Raw genomic sequence first — 24,000 nt, forward strand, 5'->3', positions numbered from 1 at the left:
AAAGCAGTGAAATGTTAATACGTACAATAACATGAATAAATCTCAGAACATTCGTGCTGCATGCAAAAAGCCAGATAAAAAGAGTACACTATATGGTTCCATTTATATAAAATTCCAGAAAATAAAAATGAGTTGTAGGGACAGAGAGCAGGTCAGTAGTGGTCTAGGGACTGAGGTGGGGGGGAAACAGCCAGCAGAGATTGCAAAGAGGTACGACGAAACGGTCAGAGGTGACGGACATGTCCATTATCTTGACTTTGGCGATGGCTTCATGAGTACACTCGTGTGTCCAAATTATCAAATTGCCGTTTTAAATATGTACAGTTATTGTGTGCCAATTATACCTCCATAAAGCCGTAAAAACTAACATCAGTACAGCACCAGACATGTATAATAGTGCATTTATATATGGCGGCCATTCCTGTTATTAATCACTGTGGTGGCATCTAGATGATTCTTTGATTCGTTTTCATCTCCTCCACTCAAATACAGCTTCAGATCTGTTGTGCCAATGATGCGTCCTCAGTACCTGGCACCGTGCCCCGTGCCAGGGGGACAGTGGTGAACAGCCCCCCAGGCAGTGACCGTTGCCCAGCCGTACACTTGGACACTCTGATTTAATCGGCCTTGGGGGGAGGGGGGCACCTGGCTGACTTGGTCGGTAGAGCATGCGACTCTTGATCTTGGGGGCGTGAGTTTGAGCCCCACGGAGATTATTTAAATAAATAAATAAATAAATAAATGGTCTGGGTGGAGCCCGGGAGGTACGACATAACAAAGCTCTCAGATAATCCCAGTGTGCAGGTTGAGACCCCTGCCAGGTAGGGTAGGATCATCTCTTTATGCACATGGAAACGAAAGCCCAGAGAAGTGAGGACATTTGCCCAAGGCCACACAGCTACGAAATGGTAGAGCGGGCATTAACACAGGCAGTCTCCCCCCAGGGCCCAAACTACCCGAACCACCCCAAGAGGGTGCAAGACCGTGTGCCTAGTGCAGAGCTCCCCGGAGACGTGAGTTCTGCCCCTCATCCTCCTGCCTTGGATGTGACCCCCAGCCAGCGAACACCCAGCCCCTTGGGCTGATCAGAGAAAGGGCACGCGGAAGAGTTCCCTCCAGCACCCCGCGGACCCCCCGCACCCCCACCCTCCAGCCCAGGTCTCCCCCTCGCCTGGCCCCAGCCCACACGTACCCCCAGCCCATCTCCCCCCAAAGCTCACCCTCCGCTGGTGCCTGGCCAGATGTGTGTCCACCCTAGAGGGGCTCTAAGCAGGAGTGGGGCCCTGCTCTCTCCTCCCCAAGGGCTTCATTCACGCATTCATTCATGCAAGCAGCTGTCGAGCCCGAGGGAGAAGTCACTCTAGAATCAGATGATGGGGCCGGGATGCTGGCTCTGTGACCTAGGCAACTGACTTCCCCTCTGCGACATGGGAATAACAGCAGGATCCCTCTGCTCGGGTTGGGAGTCTCAATGAGTAAATGATGTTCAGAGCTTAGAGCAGTGCCTGGTGCGTCACAGGGGCTCATTAGCTGTGAGCAATTATTAATAGTATTGAGCCCAGCGGAGTGTGGGAGAGAGTCTGGGTGGGGGCTGTGGGGGAGGGCAGGTGACAGCTAGGCTGGAAGCTAAAGGAGGAGGGGGAGTTAACTGGACAAGGAGGGGGTGTGGAAGGGCATCCTAGGCAGAGGGAATAGTAGCTGTTAAAGCTCAAAGGTGAGGGGGAGGTTGACGCCTGCTCTGGGCTCCAACTACCTCCTGAGTCCCCACCCCCATCAGTCCCGGGGGACACAGGCCATAACTAAGGCCGCTCACCTCATGTCCTCTGGCGGGCCCATTAATGGTGAGCCATTGAGCAGGGAGCTGCTGATTGCAAAAGTCATCCCTGCCTCCTCCCCAGGAATCTCTAACATCTGCTTCTGTCTTACCTGAGTTTAACCTGTTATGGGGAAGCTTAATGCGTACCCCAGCCACACCCAATCATCTAGGACCCTGCAGGAGCTCAGGATCTAGGAGACAGCCTGTCATACACAGAGAGGTTGAGTGGTTTGGCCAGAGCCACACAGCATTCAGGTATCCATATTATGTTTTCCCTACATTCTTGGGCGGGAGAGGGTTTGGGCTGAGAAAGGGAGGGCCCTTCCCCGCTGCGAGAGACAGAGGCCATTGTGTGTTATGAAACCCAAACCCGGCCCCCTTTGGAAGGGAAGTGGGGTTAGCGGAGGGAGGGGCTGGGGGTGGGGGGATGGCCTCCCTGCCCCCCTCACCCCGGGATCTAGCACGTGCTCCCAACGCAGCCACATCTGGATTCCAGCTGGCAGCTCCAGGGAGGAGGGGGAGCAGTGGCCCCAGGAACTTGCCATCAAAGGCAAGGAAGAGCCTGGCGGGGCGAGGACACAAAGGCCAGGGCCACCTCCAACCCCAGGCCAAGGGTGCCGGGAGCGGGGCACCGTCCGTGAGCCCGGTTCTAGTCCTCGGCCACGCTGTCAGCAGACGGGAGGCTGAAACGGGAGACTGGGCTCATGTTTCCTGGAGGAGGCGGGTGGATCTCCTGCAGCCACAGTGCACAGCAGAACTGCTCTTGGAAGCCGGGTCTCCGTGGCCGCAAGTCCAGGGCTGAGCTCAGCTTTGGGGGCAAGAGCTCCCGCCACATTCCCATGGGGGACCCCGTTCTGCCCTCTTTTCACGAATCATCTCATTCCGCCTCATCTCATTCAGCTTCTCGGGCCTGCCTGATGTGTCTCCCCCAGAAAGCTGCCCCACCCCATGGAATAGCCCAGAAGAAATACCTCCCCCCCCCCCCAGCAGACTCATTCCCCCTCAGAAAAGCAGCGACGCTCAGGCCAGAATAAAGGTTTATTGTGCTGGTTTGCTATATCTCAGCACCTAAAACATTGTGCAGAGGTTGGGGGAAGCCCAGACGGAGGGATGAGGAAGAGGACCGCCCCCCACCCAGAGCCTCCCCGAATCAGGACGGAGCTCAGGCTCCCTTGTCGAAGGCTAAAGAATTCTGTGAGCTCAGGCTACCAGACACGCATGTAAGCAAAGGGTCGGGGGCTAGGGCCCCCCTGCTCCAGGCTGGGTGTTAGAAACCTTCCCCTACCCACTCAGAATCCCCCCAGAGTGGGACCCCCTTCACACACAGCCCCCCCAGCTTCTGGGCAGCTTTGGGGCCTGACAAGAAAGGTTCGATTCATTCACCCCATGCCCATAGCAGTAACGGGATGAGAAATTCGTCCCCAGGCAAAGATGCTTGGCAGAACTTGAGTGGGCCTGAGCCCCCGGACCCCACAGCCCTAACCCCAGAGCAACCACAAACTGGGGGGCACCTTCAGGAACATTTGGGGCAGTAATTTCCAGAGTGTGCTCTGCAAGATTTTATTCTGTAGCTGTAAAAAAAAAAAAAAAAAACAAGCAAAACCAGATTCCACAGGGGCTTCTACTAGAGTATTTGCAGAGCCCTGGGGTGCTCTAAGGGGGGGGGTTGCAGGGAGTGGAGAGGCAATGTCTCCTCAACTCACTGGCCCCCAAAATCCTTTTTCCACAGAGTAGCTCGGGGAACCCAGCCTTGGACATGCTGACGTAGGGACCCGTCATGATGTATGCACGGGCCTCTCGGAAGATTCCTGACTCCCCAGACCCACTTCTGCAGTAGCTTTAACTGCTCCCGTCGGGTGGGGGGGTTGGGGGAGGGCCTCGGCAGGTCCCAGTCACCCTCATTCCAAACTCCTAGTTACTCTGACTTTTCTTCCCTACCTCCATGGAAAACCGGCAATGTTGGCACCATCCCGGGGGACCTGTGGCATGTTTGCCCAAGTGACGGGGCTGATTTCGTGGGATATGGTATCATGAATATAGTGGGGATCCTTCCCATCACCCCCTCCCCAGAGACGTTGTGTTTGGGGCTGCAGGGGCAAATGGTCCTGGAACCCGGGGAGATTCCTGGGGTACGCTGGAGACCAGCATCTCTGCCTGCAGCAGGGGGTGGCCAAGGAGGGGGTGTCGGGGAGCAGTAAGGGTCAAGGGCCTTTCCACACCCATGGAGGTGACCACGAGGAGTCCGACAGTCAGCGCCAGCAGCCCCAGAGGCCTGTTAGACCTTGGGGACGACACTGCAAGCACAGGGGCTCTCGGGGGGACCAGCGGCTCCCCTGGCTTCCTGGGCTAACGAAGGAGTGGCTTCCGGCTCACCTTGGCCTTGGCCGGCCTCCAGGGCCCCCTCCGCCACCGCTGTGCCCGGCTCCTCCAGCACCCCTGGTTTCTTCGCTGGGCTCCCACATCCCTGGGCCTCCTGGTCCGCCTCCCGGCCGCCGCTCTCCTCTCCCTCCGACTTGCCCTCCATCCTGGCTCCGTCTCCGCTGCCCGGGGCAGCTCTGGCGGGGGACTTGAGGTTCTGGGTGGCAGCGAGGATGTCAGCCTGGAGCTGCTGGGAGGAATCCAGGGCCTCCTCGGGCCGGCCGTCGGGAGCCCGGTCGGGGACCTCGCTGAAGGTCCGGGGCCCCCCGGCCTGGTCACTCTGGTCCACGTACTTCTTCTTGGGGAAAGACGAGGGGTAGTAGGCCGAGGCCTTGTGCTTCTGGCGGGTGATGAGCGCGGCGCAGACGATGAACATCAGCAGGAACACCAGGGAGCCCACCACGGCGATGAGCATCACGTACTGGCGGAAGAAGTCCACGATCCCGTCCAGGAAGTTGGTGGGGGGCTTGGGGCCTGCCAGGGGCGTGGGCTGGGGCCCCACCGATGTGGGACTGAGGGCCGGGGTCCGGGGCGGCGGGAGGCTTGGGGAGGAGGCCGATGAGCCCTCGGCCTCCCCGCTGCCCCCTGTGTCCTCCAGGAAGGCAGCGTGCAGGGGCACGGAGTAGGCCACCGCGGGCAGGACCCTGAGGAGCAGCAGCAGAGAGACCACCAGCCTCGGCATCACCACGGACACCATCTTGTCCCAGACCTGTGGGGCAGCGAGGCAGGAGAGAGGTCGGGGTGGAACTCCGGGGTCCCGGGGGGCACAGAGCGTATTCTAGCGGGCCTCTTCCCTTGCCCACCATACAGTGGCCCCCGTTCGTTCACACGTGGGGTTCTTGTCTGCCCCTCCACTTCATCCTGAGCCCCTGGAGGGACCCCCCCCATGAGGAACCCCACTTCACCCTGAAGTCCTAGAGGGCAGGGACCGATTCTCATTTACCTCAGCACCCTCAGGGTTTCATACCATGTCTGGTATACCGTAAGTGCTCCATAAATGCATCTTGACTGACTTGGCTGAATTAATAATAACTTACCCTTTCATTGCTTACCACGTGCCAGGTACTATTCTGAGTTTCTTACGTAGAATGTCATTGAATCCTGAGAACCACCCAATGGAGGAGGTACTATTATTATCCCCAGGTTCCAGGTATGGAAACTGAGGCTCAGAGGAGTGAAGTCAGGCAAGAGCGGGGGTTTGGAGCTAGGCACGGAGGGAGAAATGGTTGGGTCGGGCTGGGAGAAAGTAAGAAATGGAGCAATGGAGGGAGCTGACCCCTCCTCTTCCAGGGAACCCTCCCCAGCATCTCCCGGCCCTTCCTTGGTCCTGGTCCCCTTCTCCGGGAGACTCATAGGTTTTGAAGCTTCCAGACTCCCTGAGCTCAGCAGAGGGCCTGGATGCCAGGAGCCGTGGCTCACCCTCACCTCAAGGCGCAAAGCAGGGCCTGGAGGCCCAGGAAGGGGTGGGGAGAACCCGCGTGCCTGAGACGAAGCTGGAGCCTGAGTCCTACGGCCACCACTAAATGGGAACCAGATGAACCCCACCCCTCTCTCCCTCCCCCCGCTGGAAGGCTGCTCCCGACATGAACCCCCAGACCCCATCTGGCCCAGACAGCCAGGCTGACTAATACATTCCGCATGGTCCAGGTTTGCGGAGGAGGTCAGCTCCTAAAACATGGGCTCTCCCCGCCAGCCCGAGGGAGGCTGGGCCCTCAGACAAACCCAGGAGCCCCTTTCTCTGCACCCTCGTGGGCTGTCTGTCCCTGAGAACCCCCTCCTGACCCGGGCGGGGCTCGAAGCGCCAGGACAGAAAAGCCTTGGGATCCCCTGTCTGACACCCTCTCTCAGGGGACCGAGATGGGGGACAGGGCCCCGGAGGTGAGGGGCAGGCCCAAGGCTACAGAGCGAGGTCCTGGGCTGGAGGCGGAGGTCAGGTTCCCAACACCTGGGCTGTGTGTCCCCTTGGGTGCCCAGTCCTCAAGGCCTGCTTCCTAAAAGGGCTGGCAGTCCCAGCCTCAGGGGTCACCGTGGGGATTTGGGGAGTGAGGTAGTTATGATGTCAGGACATTGAGTGGCTTCTTCCAACTGACCTGAGGCCTCCCAATTAAGTAGCACTAATTGAAATTAATTGTACTGACGTCAGTTTGGACAAACTGGCTCAGATGACCAGGAAAACCCAAAGGTAGTTCCAGGACATAAAAAGAGGCAAAACTACTCAGAGTTTCGGTTTAAATGGGGGGAGCTGATGATCCTGTGCTTTCATCGTGGGGGAAGCCCCCACCCCCTTTGCTGGGGCTCAACCCTAGAGCAGCCCTAGAGCTCCACCCTAGAGTCCAACGCTGTTGAGGGGCTGGAGGTCCCCAGATAGAGAGTGACTTGCCCAAGGACACACAGATGGTACCTATCAGAGCTGGGATTTGAACCTTTGTCTGGGTGAGTCTGAGAGTCCACACGCTCACACCACACACGCGTACATACATACGTACACACACTCACACACCACACATACACACTCACACACATACATACCACACACCATACACACATACACACACAGACACACACACACACCCCGCACACGCGCTCTCATGTGCCCCGGGGCCGGCCCCCAAATGAGCTGGCACCCCTGGACGACACCACGCATCAGCTGGAAGAGGGGGGCCTTCCCGGCACCTCACCTCGAACGTCCTTGCAGACGGCTTTGATCTTCAGGGTCTTCGTCCGCCGGTCACCTCCCTGCCCTCCTGAAAGTCAAGCCTGAGAGAGACTTGGTGGTGGCGGCTGAGGCTTCTCCCCACAGAGGGCGGCTATGAGTGGCCCCGGGGGCTCCAGCTGGGTCCTGCTCCGCGGGCGGCTCCCTCTGGGCCTCACTGTCCCCGTCTGTAAGTTGGGGGGTCGGCGGGGAACTGACCACAGAGCCACACGGCCTGGGGGAGACGACGTGCAGAAAGCGTCCGGCACAGGGTAGCTGTGCACCCAGGAAAGGTCGGGGCTCGAGAGCAGCTCCATTTCGACCCCAGCAGAGCCCGGGACGAACCCCGTCCTCCCACCAGGCGGGCGGATGGTTACCTTCACCCAGTGTCTAGACCGGCTCATCGCCTCCCCCCTCCGGGCAGTGACCAAGCTCTCCACCCTGCTGAGTGAGAGCTCAGCTCTAGCCCCCCAGGAATCCAGGACACGGGCACGTGTGTGTGTCTGCACACACACACACACACACACACAGGCAGACACACACACAGAGACACACACACACACAGACACACACACGACAATGAGCTGGACAGAGGGAAGTGCCCCCTTCTCCCCAGAGCCTTGGGGTCAGGGACAGACGGTAAGGAAAGAGGCCACACAAAGGATCACCGGCTCTTAAGAGGCCGAGACCCCGACTCTCAGGTCCCCCACACCCCTCAGCCTGGCTCCCCAGGAAAGGAGCAGGCAAAGCGTCAGGGGTCAGCTGGGCCTCAAAGGCAATGGCTGTGTGGCCCTGCATGATCTGCATGAGGAGCCCCTGCCCTCTGTGGGCCTCAGTCTCCCCTCTGTACAGTGGGCACGCTGGCCCGGACAGCCCCGAAGTGATCAGTCTGCCCATCAGCTGTCCCCGCCACCTTCCGGGACACGATCAGCCTTGCTTCCCGAGCCCTAATGTTTTCCAGGGCTCAGAAACTCACAGGCCACTGGGAGCTGGGGTCAGGCCAACCCCTCTCGTTTTAGCCAAGAGGAAACTCAGGCCCGATACTGGGAATGGCCGGCCCAGGGTCCCACAACCAGGGGAGAGCAGGTTGGAATAACCCCAGGGGAAGTCACCGCCCAGCTCCGTGTCCTGGGGTCGGGCACGTCACCTCTGTGAGCCTCGGCTTCCACATCTGTGCAATGGGGCTAAGGGCCACCTCCCCGGACTACTATTAGGACAAGAAACAGCAGTGCCAGATGAGGAGGAGGTATCACTTTGTGGGCCCCACAGGATTGTGCAGGACCCCCAGCTTGGAGCTGGGCCTCCCTCTAGAGCCCATCTCACTCGGGGTTTGTGGTTTTAAAGGTGATGATGCAGATGATGCAAATCTACCCCTAGGGTCTCGGACCGAGACTGAGGGGCCAGAGCCACTGCCCTACCCCCACCCGGAGACTGGTGGCCGGAGGGGGAGGGGCAGCCCACGAAAACCTGGCTTCAATTAGTGGCTTTGGGGGAGGAGGGTCTGGCTGAAGCGCTACCCCCCCTGCCCTGGGACAGCCAAGGACAGGGACTCGGGCCCCTTGGAAGGGAGGCCCGGAGAGGGCAGGGGAGTCCTGAGGCTCAAAATATACATCCACACAAAGCAGCAGCAGTATGGACACACAATATACGGACACACAACACAGACACACTAACCTGTCTCCCAACACACACACACACACACACACACAGCAACAGGGACCCACAAGGCCCGGACACCCCACAAAGTCTGCACAGCCCAGCAGCACGGACACACAGAGGGCGCACAACAGACCCACAACGGGCTGATTCTCTGGCCACGCGGGCCCACAGACACAACCCCCTGACACACACTCGGTCCCCCACAGAGCACAGACGGGGTGGGGGGAACACCCCGGGCCACGCGACCCTCCGCGCTGACCCTGGGACAACCACCCTGGTGCCCACTTTGCGAGAACACATCCCCTCCCGTCAGACCACAGCTGCACGCGCACTCACACACACACGCACACGCACACGCACGGGCCGGCCCCGCACGCTGCACGCAGGGAAGGTGCACCCGCATTCCGCCGCCCGAACCCTCAGCACAGATCCCAAGCGCGCGCGCACACAGCATCCGACACACGCTCAGAAGGCACAGAACTTAAAGACGCCCCCAAAGGGCTTGCGGCAGGCCCCCAGTCCCTAAAGCCCAAGCGCCCCCAGGCTCCCCAGGGCAGAGGGGCGGCTGGGACTCACCAGTCCGTCCGTCTGTCCGCACGCAGGCCTGGGTGCTCCCGCCAGGTGAAGCGACGGGGAGTGCCAGTTGCCGCTGCTCCGGGCCGGCGCCCCCACCCCCGCCGGACCCCGCCCCCCGCCCCCCGCCTCCCGCCTCCCGCCCCCGGGCTGCCGCGGGGCCAGCTTGATTCCATTAAGAGAGTTTGGGGTGGGGACAGGGGAGGGGCGGGGCTGCGCTCGGCCACACACACACGATCCCCCCCTGCTCCCAGCTCCCACTCCCGCAGGCGCCCCTCCAGCTCTGCGGAACGCCAGATGGGGCACTTCCTCCCCGACCCGGGGTCCCCAGCGCTGGCCCCTGCGGACAGACAGACGGGGCTGTCCTGCAGCGCCCCTCTCCCCCCCCAGAACAGCAAGCTGGGGGCCTGCCTCCCTTCCGAAGGGGCCGAGGTCAGGGAGGTTGGCGGGGAGGTGGGGGGTGAGCGGGGGGGGGGGGGGGGGTGCCTGGACGTGAGCAGGAACATCCCCCCGGCCCCGGTTCCAGCTGTGACTCAGGTTTTCCAGAGGCTGGGGTATAGGGTGAGAGCGGAGTGTGTTTCAGGGAGAGCATGAGCAGTGGCGGCCGAGGGTCAGGGCCTGCAGCCGGGAGCGGAGCTCTGGCGCCCGCTGTCCCTCCTGCCCTGGTCGGGCTCTTCCCTTGTCTGGGCCTCAGTTAGCTCATTTGCCAGGGTGGGCAGGAAGCTTTCTGGGCTCCCTCTGGCTCTGACACTCTAACGTCCGTGGCCTGACCCCGGGACCCCAAATGGAGTAGCTAGAGCAGGAGTCGGTGGGGAAGGTGGGGGCCCATTTCACAGGTGGGCAAAGTGAGGCAGGGTGTAGTCAAGTGGCTCAAGCAGGAAACTGGAGCAAGCCAGTAGTAGCCCCTGAAACTGGGATCTCTGGCTGACCTGAGGACTCCAGTGGGGCAGCGGCCCTTTGTATTCATTCATTCACACGCTCCTTCATTCGTTCATTCAGCACATGCTTAATGAACATCTGTAGTGTGCCGGGCACCATGCCAGTCAGGTTTACAGAGGCAAATCAGACACACCCCAGCCCCCGAGGAGCTCACGCAGAAAGCGGTCCATAGCAGGAGAGCGGTCAGGCCAAGGGCTCAGGGAACCCCAGAGCAGGCAGAGGTCCCGAGAGGAAGAGGCCGGGAAGTTATCCTGGAGGACATGGCTGTGAGCGAGCAGAGTCTGAACAAGAGACTCGGGAGAGGCATCCCGGGTGGAATAAAGGCAGAGGGGCCGGAATGCCATACTGTAATTATCTGAGGCTGGAGCATGAGGTGGACAAGAGGGAGGAGCAGGTAATGAGGGTGGCAGTCAGCAAGAGCCAGGCTAAAGTGTCAGAACGTCACTCTTCCACAAGGCAGTAGGGAGCCACGGAAGGTACAGGGCAGGGGGCAGTGCGTGAATCCACAGTTCCGGCCCACCCTTTAGGAACCAGGACTCCAGTCTACTGTCATTCCTTCCAATGGTCCCAGCAACCCCTACTCACCTCCAAAAAGGGGGAGGGGACAGTTGTTTGTTTGGAAAATAAAACCAGAGAAGTTCCCATTTTCTCTCGGGATCACCCCCAAACCCTGCATCCTCAAGGGAACAGCCGACCGCCCACCGATGGACACACACAAGCCCCCAGGTGCCAGATGCCGCCCGCACACATGTCGAAGCAGCTGTATCGCTTTCGAGATGGCCAGGGGCCAACCCAGGGCTCCAGGGGAGGAGCCCCTCGGCCGCGTCTGAGGGCTACAGGGACTCTGACACTGAGAAATCAAGAGGAAGGGGCCGCAGCCCTCCCAAACAGGGCCTGCCCCCAGTTGGGATGGCCCAGATGCCCCCTGCCTGAGTCAGGGTCCTGTTCTGTGCTCCTCCTTTGGCGGCAGGCAGACAGACATGGGTTCAAATCCTGCCTCCACCGAGTCCTGCCTCCCACAGAGCCTCTGTATTGTCATCTGTAAACCGAGGACAGAGAATCTCTACTGCTCACAAGGCTACTGGGAAAAGTCAGAGGGGCTGGAAGGCAGGAAATTGCCTGGATGCCAAGTGTATGAGTTTCCTACAGTCGCTGTAACAAATGACCACAAACTCAGTGGCTTAAATCAACACACATTTATTATCTTACAGTTCTGGCAGTCAGACATTAGAAATGGGTCTCACTTGGCTGAAAGCACGATATTGGCAGGGCTCCGTGCATCCCCGAGTCTTCGGGGCGGAGGGAGTCTAGAAGCCACCTGCATTCCTCGGCTTCTAGGCTCTTCCTCGGGTGGCAGCAGGCTGAGTCCTCATGCTACCGTCTCTCTGGCTCTCTTCCAACCTCTCTCCCAATTTCAAGGACCCTTGGGATGATATTGAGCCTACCCAGGTAGCCCAGGATGATCTCCCCATCTACTATCCTTAACTTAATCCCATCCACAAAGCCCTTTTGCCATTCCGGGTGACACATTCCAGATCAGCAGGTTCCAGGGATGGGGGTGGGGACATCTCCAGGAAGAGGGTCATATTCTGTCTCCCGCACTGAGATTGAATATTATTACTTGTTTCCTGCAGAGCTGGAGTCATCCACCCTCCAAAGCGCAGAGTTTTCCTCTCCTCCATAGAGCCTCAGGCCCAGCAGGCTCCATGAGTGCTTGGGGAGAGGCGGAGAAAGAAGCAAAGCCCATTGGACAGATGTGCAAACTGAGGTTCACAGCAGTGTGACCTCACTGGGATCCAACAGCATGTGGGGATCCAGAGCCCTTTCTTCTTCACCAGCCACTGTGTCTTATCTGGAAATGAAACTGCCAGGCCAGTGACCTCCCACCACCAAGGGGCCCGTTCCCCACAGTAGGGCCCCTGTACGGCCTCCATCTGCCCCGTGCAAGTCCCATCAGACCATGTCAACGCACACGCGCACGCACACAAAGACATGCACGCTCTCCTGAAGCCAGACATCCCAACCCACAGTGTGAGCACAGCAAAAATGTCAGTCCCCCCGGGAGAAAAAAGGATCCCTGAGTTCCAGCCCCAGCTCATGCATCAACTGTGGGGGTGGGCAAATCCCTGGCCCTCTCTGGGCCACAACTGAATGGGTTGGACTAGACGTCTGCCGCAAGCCTGCCGACACTGAGGTTCCAATGCTCTAACATTCGTTCTACAAATTTCTCTTGACATTTATTTTATCCCCAGCCAATGTCAGGCTCTGGGAGACAGTGACGAGCAAACACAGGCCGAGAGCTTACAGAGTAGAAGGGAGACCTGCAATAAACAAGTAAACAAACAAATGAATATCTAACTGCACGCTGCGCTAAGAGCTGGGATGGGGCAGTTCTGGCGCTGTAGGAGGCTAATCTGGTCCCAGAACTCATGGGAGCCTCCGTGAGGAGGTAATGGTAGAGCTGCTCATGAAGATGAGGAGGAGGTATTCAGGAAGGCAAAGGTGCAAGAGAATTCCCAGCAGCGAGGAGAGCACGTGCAAAGGCCCTGAGGTAGATGGCACCCAGTACCTTCAGAACAGTTCCTGAAGGTTATTATCAATTGGGAGTAGATGAGCCAGGTCCGCGGGGTCTGTTTTGTGCATGGCCGTATGCCAGCATCTAGGACAGTGCCTGGCACAGAGTAGGTGCTCAGTAAATGCTTACTGATGTGTGTATGACCACTCTGACCTCCCCTCTTGCATTCCCAGGTTTTGACAACCTCATGCTCCCGCCATTCTTTGTCTATCCGAGGGCCTCACATTCTACATTCTCCAGTCCCAAGACCTGCTGTGGGGCCCAGCCCGGATGATCCCAGCCCAGATGATCCCTATGGCCCACGCCGCCATGGCTCCAAGGGGCGCGGGCAGGTCTGTGGCACGGAACAGGCCAGGCCACTCGTTTGCAACCTATAATTCCAGCCTTGAAGCCATTCAGAGACTCCACCCTGTGCCCGCCGTACAATTAAGAGCTATGCCCCCGCCCTGCTGAACAGCCATGGCCGAGGAGGCAGAGGAGGGGAGAGAAACCCCCCACAGCTCAAGGCTCTGCCGAGGTCCTCCCCAGTGGAGCCCGGGGCAGGCTGGCCCACCACAGCCCCTAGCTCTAGCCTCTGGTGGGCTCAGAGCCACCTCTGATTACCCAGCCCTCAGGCCACTGGGGCCTGGCCTCCCGGCAAAAATATCCCACGCCTTTCATGTGGCTGGAGAGGCCTGGGCTGTGGCCCCATCACAGCAGACTCCTGGCCTTCAGAGGAACACCCATGGCGTGGCCTCTGGTGGGGTGCTCCAAGGAGGCAGAATGCGCCTCGTCTGGGCAGGCCAGAGCTCTAGGTGTGCCGTGAAGCCTCCCTGGGCCTCAGTTTCCCCACCTGTGAACTAGAGAGGTTTGCTCACTCCGCAGCTATTTACTGAGCACCTACGCATGCCAGGACGTGTAGCGGGCACAGAGAGCCGTAATGCGTTGTCCTCCACGCCCCCCTTGCCGGCCACACCCCTGTGTGTCTTGTAGCCCAATCGTCACTACCTCCAAGAAGCCCTCCCTGACCCCATCCTCTGGAGAAGGAGATCAGCAGCCTCCTCCATGCTCCCGCACCACAAGGCTCCCCACTCGGAGCGCTGAGCACACTGGGCCGTCGTGGACTATGGACATAGGACTCTAGACAGTCAGCTTCCTGGGTCCAGAATCAGGGCCTCTTCTGCTAAGCTCTCCCCAGTACCAGGGCCTGGACACAGCAGGTGCTTAAAAGATGCCCTCTACTGGCTGAATGACTTCACAGATGGGGAAACTGAGGCCCAGGGCGGGGAGACACGGACATTATTTTGCTCTGCACCAGCCCCTGCATAGGAACAAGACAGACCAGGCCCTGCCTCAGGGAACTCCTAGCGGGGGCACGGATGAGACACGGGTCAACTGGCAAATCAGGAAGACAACCCCACACTGAGGAATGCCACCGAGGAGATAGAAAGCCTATGGAGTAGCTTAGAAGCAGGTGGGGGCAGGTGCCTGGGCAGCTATTTTAGCAACTGTGGTCAGGGGACAGCCTCTCTGAAGAGGTTTCTGAACTGAGGCCTGCAGGATAAGAGAAACTAGGCACTCAAGGAATAGGAGGAAGAGTTTCCCGGGCCAAGGGAACAGCAAGCGCAAAGGCCCTGTGGTGGGAAAGGGCTTGGCATGAGGCCTCTTCCAAGAAAACAAGACTGGGTGCTGATCTGATAAGACCCGGCAGTAGTTAGAGCTTGGAAACAGGGGGACCTGCGTTAGCTCCTGGCTCTGCTCCTCACACACTGTGTGACCAGAGCCTCAGTTTCCCTTCCTGCATCAGGAAGGGTCATCAAGCTCTGTCATTCAGTGATTCTCAGTAAAATTTCCACTTGTTTCCCCTTGTTTGTCCACCCCCAGCAAACAACCGGACCCTCACCCACCATGGATGGGAGAGAAGAACAGCACAACCTCTTTGGAAAACAGTCTGGCAGTTTTTACAAAGTTAGCCGTCCACTTCTCCGATGGTCCAGCAATCTCTTTCATAGGTCTATCTACCCAAGAGAAATAAAAACACACACCTAAACAAAGACAAAAGTGTCCGTAATTGCTTTAATCCGTAAGAGCAAAAAATCTGGAAACAACCCCAGTGTCCACCAGGAGAAAAACGGATGCGCAGACTGTGGGACGTCCATACAGGGGAGTGCTTCTCAGCAATGAAGGGAAGAGGCGGGACACATACAGCTTGGAGAAGTCCCATAAACACGCCGAGCGAAAGACCTGGACCCAAAAGAACACGCTCTGGGTGATGCCATTCACCTGACCTTCTGGAACAAACGCAAAACTCAGCTACGAGAACAGAAGTCAGAAGAGCAGTTATCCTTGGGGGGCTGTGGGCTGGAAAGAGGCACAAAGGGACCTCCTGGGGCTAGAAGGAAATGTGCAATATCTAGACCTGGGTGGTGGTTACGTGGGTGTGTGCGTATGGAAAAATCAAGGTGCACACTTCAGCTTTGTGTGTTTTACTTAAGTTGTGACTCAATTAAAAGTTTTCTTAAAAAAAAAAAAGAGAGAGAGACCTCTGCATCCCTCTTTTTTTGAGGGGGGCAGGGGGAGCCTGTCGGATCTCTGGCTTCCTGGGCCCACGGTGGCCGGGCCAGCTGCGGGCTGCCTTGTAAACATTTACATTTCCCCACGTGGTGTCAGCCCCCGCAGGGAAGCCATCCAGGAGGGCAGGAATGTAAACACGGGCTGCAAGCACCAGCTCTCGCTCTCCCCCTCTGCAGACTGCCCACTGGGTGCCCTTGGGCAGGTCGCTCCCCAGGAGTCCCCGCTGCCCCGCCGCACCTGCTACGCCATCGCCATCGTGGGAAGGAATTGAGAAGATGCTTCTGAATTCCTGTGCAGCACTGTTGGAAATGGGGGGCCCCACCCGACTTCGAGCAGAAGGATGCTGGCTGAGAGGGAGAAGTGGGGAGGTTTGGGATTGAACTTCAGGGGGTCCTAAGTCACCCAAACATCAGTGCATCACCCCACATTTCTCCTGCTTCCTTTCTGTTCCCTCACTGTACACTAGGACCTTCTGTCCCATCTTCCTTCTCTCCCTTCTTTCGTCTTTCCCTCCCTCCATCCCTCCCTCCTTCCTTCCTTTCTCTCTCTCTCTCTCTCTCTCAATACTTACTGAGCACATACTACATGCCAGACGCTTCCCAAGCCCTAGGGCTATGGCAGAGAACAACACAGATGAAAATCCCTGTCCTCCTGGAGCTGACATTCCAGTGGGACAAGGAAGACAATTAAAGCGGTAACTTAGTAATATCTATGTGGTCTGGCCGGGAGAAAAGTCAGGGACAGGGTGATGTCCCAGCAAAGCCCTGAAGGTGAGAGAGACAGAGTCAGAGACGATCAGAGGAAGAGCATTCCAGGCAGCAGGAAGAGCAAGTGCAAAGGTCCTGAGGTGGGGGGTGCCTGGCATTTTCAAGGAGTGGAAAAGAGAAGTGTCTGGTGTGGCCAGAACAGAGTGAGTGAGGGGACAGTGGGAGGAAGTGAGGTCAGAGGGCACCAGGGCCAGATCATGCAGGGCCTCTGCGGGCATTGGCAGGGGTTTGGGCTAATATTGTAGATGAGGACGGCCAACCATGGGTCCCTGTGTGTGCAAAACCCTCCACCACTTCTCTCCTTTCCTTGCATCAAGCTCTTCTCCTCTTTACCCACCCCAACACACACTCAAGGACACTAAGAGATGGTTCGAGGTCTCATCTCTGGGGAGGAGAAGGAGCTCCATATGAGGCCCCCACGAAAGCCACACAGATCCCCAGCCCTCCCTGTGGCTCCTTCCGCCCTGACCACCTGCTGCTGACTCAGCTGGGATGGGAAACTTGGCTGGTGGGGGCCCCTGCTGAGCCACCTGCTCCCGGCAGCTTCCCTGGGTTCATCTTCAGCAGCCGGGCCCGAGGGCATCCTCACAGAGAGGGCCCTTCCACAGCACCCAGATCCGCCCGCCATGGTGGAAAGGGCCACGTGGGGGGGATGGCAAGGAGGTAAAACCCAAGACCACCTGCCCTTCAGGGACCTCTGGGATCTGCTGCTTTGAAGCTGCGCGACCTGGGGCTAGGTTACTCAACCCCTCTGGGCCTCAGTTTCCTCATCTGTAAAATGGCAGTTATAGTAATAAATAAATACATAAAATAAAAATAATTATTAAAAAAAACCCACATCCCCGGGATTATTATGAGGAATCAATGAGCCTTGGCACCAGGCACTAAATAAATATGCTAATAATAATAATAACAGCAACCAAGTGACACAAGGGACAGAGAATGGGAATCACACCATCTGGACCGCAGCAAACACAGAAGCCTGGCAAACAGCAGGCGCTCCATAAGGCTACTGGATGGAAAGGGCAGAGCAATTAGCCCCCCCCCACCCCCATCCGCCAGCAGGTCAGTTTGGCAGGGGGTGCCCCCATCCTTGGAGGGGTGTGCATGCAGGCCCGGGGCTCCCCTCCACACCCCTGCACCCGCCACGAAGCTGGGGCTCCTGGGTGTGGGCAGTGGGCTGCTCTCCCCCGGGGTTAAGCCAGACCTCCCTGAGCCGGGACACAAGCGGGCGCTGGCCAGGGGGGATGGGCCCCGACAGCTGGAAACATCTGGTTTGAATTGTCGGTTGAAAGCCCTGGCCAGGCAGCCAAGGAATTTGTGAGCTAATTTTAGGCCAAAAGACAGAGAGCTCAGCAGGGCGGGGGTTTGCTCCCCAAACCACAAGGATGGGGCTTCGAGGTTGAGGGGGACAGGGAGGCCGCCATGGTGCAGCTCAGGTGGTCCAGGTCTGCCCCGAAGCCAGGGACCATCTCTCCCCAGATGGGCCGTAACTGGGTACCGACAATGTGCCAGCCACATGTGTGGTCACCTCCCTCGGCCTTAGGGTTAGCACCGACTCATCTCCCCATTTCACGGGTGTGGAAGCTGAGGCCCCCAGAGGTTAGAGAGTTGCCCACCGTCCTGCAACCGGTACGCAGTGGAACTGGGATTCGAACCAGGACTGCCTGACTCCAACCCCTACACCGGACGCTCCCTTGGTCTCCGCCCCCGGTGCTTACATTTTTGTCAGCCCCATCATTTTGCCTCCCTCCCCACGCCCTCACAAAGCCTCCCTTGCGTGTGTGTTCATTCAGTAAATGTCCCCTGAACCTCTACTGCCAGGCACTGGGCAGTGACGAGGGGAGAGTGAACGTGAGAGACAGGGGCCCCCGAGCTTACACAGCAAAAATCGGTATCTCAACATTACTACAGGCAGTCATCAGCGCCTTGAGGGGAAAAGGGGGTTGTTGGAATGAAGACCTATGGGCAGGGCTGCAGAGAAGGCCTCTCTGAAGAGGGGACACCAAGCTGAGACCAAAAGGATGGGACAATGCCAGCCATGCGGACATCTGGGAAGAGAACATCAGGTAGAGGAAACAGCAAGTGCAAAGGTCCTGAGGCAGGAGCATGTGAAGAAGAAAGAGCAAGAAGGCTCATGGGGCCAGAGCGCAGTGAGAGGGAGACTATTGTCCTACGTGTTCGTTTGAACCCAGTGATTTGCGGAAACTCTGCAGGAAATCACATGAAGCCTCTTCCTCCGGAGGGGCCTAGCGGCTGGACAACAGGGTCTCAGGAACGAACCACCCCCAGGGAGCACAGGGGCAGCCTGAACCAGCGCTGAGGCTGGAGGGGAGGGTGGTTCGCGGGCACATGGCTGCCCTGGCAGGGTTCATGTGCCTCGCAAAGGGGCCTGTGTCTGTACCACTTCAGCACCCCGGTCTCCTGTCCGGAGGCCCATTTCTCTCTCCTTTCTTGGGAAAGGCAGCCCTGAGCCCATCCCGCCGCCCGCTGACCTCGGGCATGGGGGTGCAGCTCTGCAAGCTCCTGGGTGGCAAGAGTGAGGGCAGCCCCAGCCCCAGCCTTCCAGCCACCAGGAGGCCTCTCAAGGTGGCTGGCACACAGAAACCCCTCTGCGTCTCCAGAAACCTCTGGGAAGGGGCCTTCGGGGCGTCTCTCACTGCCGAGTGGGGATAGCAGGGTGTGTCCCCCTCAGTACTACTGGCCTTTTGGACCAGACACTTCTTTGCTGTGGGGGGCTGTCCTGGGCACTGCAAGGAGGGGGGGGTTAGCTGCAGCCCTGACCACGTGTTCGATGCCAGGAGCACGACCAAAGTATCCACAGACAGGTCCAATGTCCCCGGGGGAGGGCAAAGTCGCCCCCAGGTGAGGACCGCGGGCTCAAAGCCTTCCTGTGTGGGCAGCAGTAAGTCGATGGTTTACTCACCAGCCGGGGAGGCTGGGACCCCCAGAGTTCCCAGCACTTATGGTTTTATTCTATTTGTTGAGAAATACGAAGAAAACAGAAAAAATCTGAAAGAAGCAAAGAAAGCTCAGCTATCATTGCACACCGGGTGGCTAGCCTCTCAACAATTTGGTGGACTGCCTTCTAGTCTTCCTTCCACTCTCGATAATCCTAATAGCTGTGATCTACTGAGCACTTCTTCGCTTCCAGCCTCATTTCATTCAGCCTCCCGACACCCCCGGCGGGGCGATACTGTTATTATCCCATTTGCCAGAGGAGGAGACCGAGGTTCAGAGTCCACATGATGTTACATCATGGGCGTTTTTCCCTGCTGTCCTTCAAAAACACTTTCATGCCTATCCCACCAACGTTGTCCAGTCACCTGCTTTGTGCCGGGGTCATGCTAGAGGCTGAGTCCATGTCCCTGCCCGCGAGCGCGCCGCCTCCCAGGAGTGAGCGTGGGGGCCAGAGGCCGAGGCTGACAGCTGCGAGGGGGGGGCAAGCCTGTCCTCAAGGCCGGCCCCGTTGGGACCCTGAATCCACACACCGCCTTGCACACAGTGGTTTCAGCTTTTGTGAGCTGCCCACAGGGAGAGGCACAGGAAAGGGTGGTCCCCACAGGAGCTGTTTGTCATTCTGTTTTCTGCGCTCTGTGGGGACCGAGAGCATCCTGGCCATTACTAAGCGGTGCCATGTTGAAAAAGGAACACACTGTCTTCTGGGCAATCCCATTCCTGCCCATAGCTTCGGGTCGCACGCTCCTTTGCAGCCGCCAAGCGCAGCATGGCACCAAGGATGGGCAGAGCCCAGTGGCCGCTTCCCAGCACCTCCCGCCCTCCTCTGTGGGCTGGCCTCCGGGGTGGACTCCGCTCTGTGGCCGAGGGGCGATCAGGTCAAGGGTGTGGTTTTGAGCACTGGAGATTTCGGGGAATTCCCAGCCCTTCCTCAAGGTGCCCCCCGAGCAAGTCTAAGAGTTTAATCCCGGATCTGTGATTTTTCAAGCTGTGTGGCCTCAGGCAAGTCATCGAACCTCTCTGAACCTCAGTTTGTTCCTCTGTAAAACGGGATTACAGATAGGACCTACCTCACAAGCTGAGGATGAAATGAGGAAACACAGACAACAAATCCAGCACAGAGTAAACTCACGGTTGGCACCTGGGAGGGAGCTGCGGCTGTTACTTCTCCCGCCATTGTGAAGGTTACCGGTACCCCGATCGTTCACGGTCCAGGGGCAGTTGACCGTGCCCGTGTTAGATGAGGACTCGGAGGCTCAGAGAGACTACACGGCCAGGCCCGGACTGAGCATCATCTTGAATTCTGTCCCTTGCTGAGCCTTCTAGGGCATGAAAGACCCACAAGACCCTGCCTCGTGCGGCTCCCACCCGAGTGGGAGGAACAGGTGAGTGAACAGTGGCCGCTCAGTGGCATGAGCAGACACGCGGATACCCATTTCACAGACGGAGAGATGGAGGCCCAGAAAGGAGGAGAACAACCTAGAGTTACCTTTTGGCCAGCCAGGCTGATCTCTGTGCCCAGAGCTCAGGGCAAAGAACCGGGAAGACGAGGGACAAGCAAACAGGGAGCCCAGAGGCATGGCTGGATCAACCTTGAGCTCAGAAAGTGCTCGGGGCCTGGGGGAGCTGAGCCCCAGAGAGAGGCAGTGGAAGGGGTGATGGATCAGAGGCAGGAAGCATGTGTGAGGAGGAGTGAGGAGTGACGAGGTCAGTCTGTCCGGACCATGAAACATTTAGGTCAATGGCCAGCAAATGACAAGATTGGAAACTTCTTTTGTCCTCGGGCGCCAGGGAGTCACTGAAGGTGTCCGAACACAGTAGCAGCCACTAAAGGAAAGGAGGAGCTGGGGTGGGGGGTGGCCCCAGGAGCTGTGGCCTCTTCCGGTCTCTCTGGGGATGTCCAAGCCCTCCACGCTCACGCATGCTCCTTCACCTGAGCAGACCCACAGGCATGCCCAGGCTCAGGAACCCACTGCCCGCCTGCTTGTTCATCTGCTTGCACTGGGGCACAATTCCCACACGGTAAAATGCACCAGTCAGACGAGAAGAGTCGAGTGAGCTTCAGTAAAGGACGATCCCATGTGACCACCACCCAGACCAAGATGGAGCATGATGTCCCCATCACCCCAGAAGCCTCCTTCCAGCCCCTCCTACGTCGTCCCCCAAAAGGGTAACCACTGGTCTGATTTCTACCACTCTGGATTGGCTTTGCCTGTTCTTGGACTTTTTATCATTGAAGCCACATAGTATACACATAGCCCTTTGTGTCTGGCCTCTTTAACTCAGCATGTGTTTGAGATTCGTCCACGTTGGTGCATGTACCAACCGTTCGCTCCTTTTTATTCCGAGTAGCGTCCCGTTGTTCATTTATCCATTCACCAGATGATGGATCTCTGGATTGTTTCCCGCTTTTTGGCTATTATGAATAAAGCTGCCATAAACATTGCATACAGGTCTTTGCACAGACACACATCTTCATTCTTTCGCAGAAATACCTAGGAAAGGGATTTCGAAGTTGCCCGGATGTGCAACTTGGTGCAAATATGCAGGATGCTAAATACATGTCTAACTTCGTAAGAAAGCGCCACGCCGGCTTCCAAAGTGGCGGTTTCCTGTTGCATTCCCAGCAGCATGTGAGTCTTCTAGCTTCTCCGCATCCTCATTGGCACGTGCACTGTGGGTCTTGAACGGTAGTCCTTCTGGTCGCGTGAGGTGACATCTCACGGTGGCTGTCACTTGCATTCCCCTGATGGCTAATGATGTTGAGGGTCTTTTCCGGCAGCCTTCTTGACACTTGGCCTGGAGACTGACCAGACCCTGGAGACTCTCCAGGGCCAAAGCCCATCCCACCACCCAACCTGCTCCTTCCACTGATGACACCCACGTAGGAAACTTGAGGTTTCTATTTCCTCCCCTCTTCATCACCCTGCCCATGCATCACCAACTCCTATACTTCCTGCTTCCCAGTTATCTCTCGATTCCTCACCTCGTGCACCCACCACGCTGGCTCAGGCCCCCTTATCCTCAAACAGCCGTGCCCGCCCCCTGCAGCCACTCTGGCTCCTTCCCGCCACCCTAGACTCTTCCATTCTCCCAACGCCCCCACCCCGTTCTATACACTGTCCTCAGTGCCTGGAACATTCTCCTCTCTACACCCACCCTCAATAACTCTGCACCTGTCCAGCCTCAAACATTGTCCTGACCCCTTCCCCACCTCACCCCCAAGGTCCAGCCACATTGCACATGCTCTGAGCCCCAGCACCTCTCCTTTGGGGCTCCGGGCCCAGCCACGATCTCCTATTTCTCTAGGTGATCATTTGATGAATCGCTCTCCCTCCAGGCCAGGAGCCCCACATGGCATCCCCGGGACCTAGCATGGTGCCTGGCACAGGGTGGACACACCACGACATTCGAGTTATATGGCCTGAGTGGCAGATGGGGAGGGATATAGAGGGCAAGCTTGAGGAGCCTCTGCCCAGATCAGCTGCCGGATGAACCATTGCAGGGCTGGCAACCCCAGCCCGGAAGACACAAGAGACCTAGAGTAAACTTAGTATGCGTCCCCTCCATTTCCTGATTTCCTGTCTACCCTCCTTCCTTCGCTGCCGCCAGAGCTGAAGTCAGCAGAATCTGCTTTCTTAGCAATGCAACCTGCTGGCACAAGTGAATTAGCCTCCTGAACCTCAGTTTCCCCAGCAGTAAAATGGGATAATAATTATACTCACGTCCCAGGTGGTTGTGAGGCCTGAGTAGATCCTGCAGCTGAAGTGTTCGGCACGGGGCTAGACGTGCGCTAAATGCCCAGGGCCCCCCGCCCCCCGCCATCTCTCTGTGTCCTGGACCGCAGCTTTACTGCATCCTGCTCTCTGCAAGGAGGGAGCTGGCTTCGACCCTGTCACCTTCCCCAGGACCAGTGCCTTCCCTCAGCCACCAGGAGCTGCAAGCGTGACTGCTGGGGACTTCCAGACGCCAGGACAGGTCAGCAGCAGGGAGAGTTTGGGGCACGGCATTCCCCCCGGAACCCTGCTGGGACCTCAAGGACAGCACGACACTGTGGTAGGAACAGGGTTTTCTGATTCAGGCCTGGGTTCCAGTCCCAGATCCTATGTGTGACCTGAGACAGGTGACTTGGCCTCAGTTTCTCCTATAAAATGAGGAGAATACGAGTCCTCCTTCCCAGGCTGTTTGAGGGGACTCGGGGGAGATGTTGCAGATGTTCGTGCTCAGAATATATGTGCCGAATGGATGAACGGGTGATTCAGGCGGTGATGTTCAAGGTCGAGGGGAGGTGGGGGCAAGAGGAGAGCCCAGGGGTGTGCAGGAGTCAGCCTATCGCCGTCTCCCAGGGCCCACTGTTAGATTTTCAGAATTCTGTAAGCCAGTTGTGTCATAAGTTAAGTTATAAAAAACCTCCAGTACTCAACACTCATCACTTCCTAATTATTTTACTACATTCTGCTTTTATCTATGTTCTTGAGAAGATTTATATTTGTTGTATCATTTATTTTATACATAGTTGGTGGCTCAGAATCAGCCCTGGGAGTATTTACAACAAGGACATTGGCAAGCACCACAGATCACCGCCTGGGTACAAATGTACCCAAGGAGCCCGTTGTTCTGGGTCTGCAGCCGGTCCCTGGCTCAGCAATCCCTGCTCCTCAAAAACTGGGAAGGGCCAGCCTCTCAACGGCTCCAAGAGCGGGTGGCGGGCGCCCCCTGGTGGCTGCATCAAGCACCTGTCATCCCTGACGCCCACTTAGGTCCAGGCCTTGGAAAAAGCCGCCAAAGGGGAGCCCCCTGGGGCTGCAGTGTCCTCCAGCGGAGGGGGAGAACCCGGGGACCTGTTCCCTGCCCAGAAGGATGGGGTGACAAGGCCCCACGGAGACTGCTCAGATGTCCCCCAAGTCCTTCAGCCTCTGGGTCCCCAGCTCCACGATGTCAAGTCCCCAATGTGATTTTTCTCATCACTTCCAAAGGGTGAGGAAACGCACGTTTCTCCTAATGCACGATCCCGCCTTTTCCAGGGTCAGCTGCCCCCGCCCAGGGTGGA

General features: G+C 57.9%; 1 protein-coding gene and 1 long non-coding RNA gene across 6 annotated transcripts; both read right to left on the reverse strand.

Moving 5' to 3' along the window:
* Positions 1-2,836: 2,836 nt before the first annotated feature.
* Positions 2,837-9,263, reverse strand: TMEM119 (transmembrane protein 119). 5 transcript variants are annotated; one of them, XM_078060855.1, is made up of 4 exons: positions 9,162-9,263; positions 6,913-7,202; positions 4,190-4,943; positions 2,837-3,387 (listed from the first exon to the last, which is right to left on the reverse strand). In XM_078060855.1, exons 3-4 carry the CDS (start codon positions 4,929-4,931, stop codon positions 3,377-3,379), a joined length of 753 nt encoding a protein of 250 aa, XP_077916981.1. In that variant the 5' UTR covers positions 4,932-4,943; positions 6,913-7,202; positions 9,162-9,263; the 3' UTR covers positions 2,837-3,376. The 5 variants fall into 5 exon arrangements, with proteins under 5 accessions (XP_077916981.1, XP_077916980.1, XP_077916979.1 ...); XM_078060854.1 differs by having other exon boundaries at positions 2,837-4,943; positions 6,913-7,114; XM_078060853.1 differs by having other exon boundaries at positions 2,837-4,943; positions 6,913-7,161.
* A 5,446-nt stretch (positions 9,264-14,709) lies between these two features.
* LOC118531762 (uncharacterized) lies at positions 14,710-18,912 on the reverse strand. The gene is made up of 2 exons (XR_004915386.2): positions 15,463-18,912; positions 14,710-14,895 (listed from the first exon to the last, which is right to left on the reverse strand). It is a non-coding gene; the product is annotated as an uncharacterized LOC118531762 (long non-coding RNA).
* Between the last annotated feature and the right edge of the window lie 5,088 nt (positions 18,913-24,000).

The sequence above is a fragment of the Halichoerus grypus genome, chromosome 13, assembly GCF_964656455.1.
Source record: "Halichoerus grypus chromosome 13, mHalGry1.hap1.1, whole genome shotgun sequence".
Lineage (NCBI taxonomy): Eukaryota > Metazoa > Chordata > Mammalia > Carnivora > Phocidae > Halichoerus > Halichoerus grypus.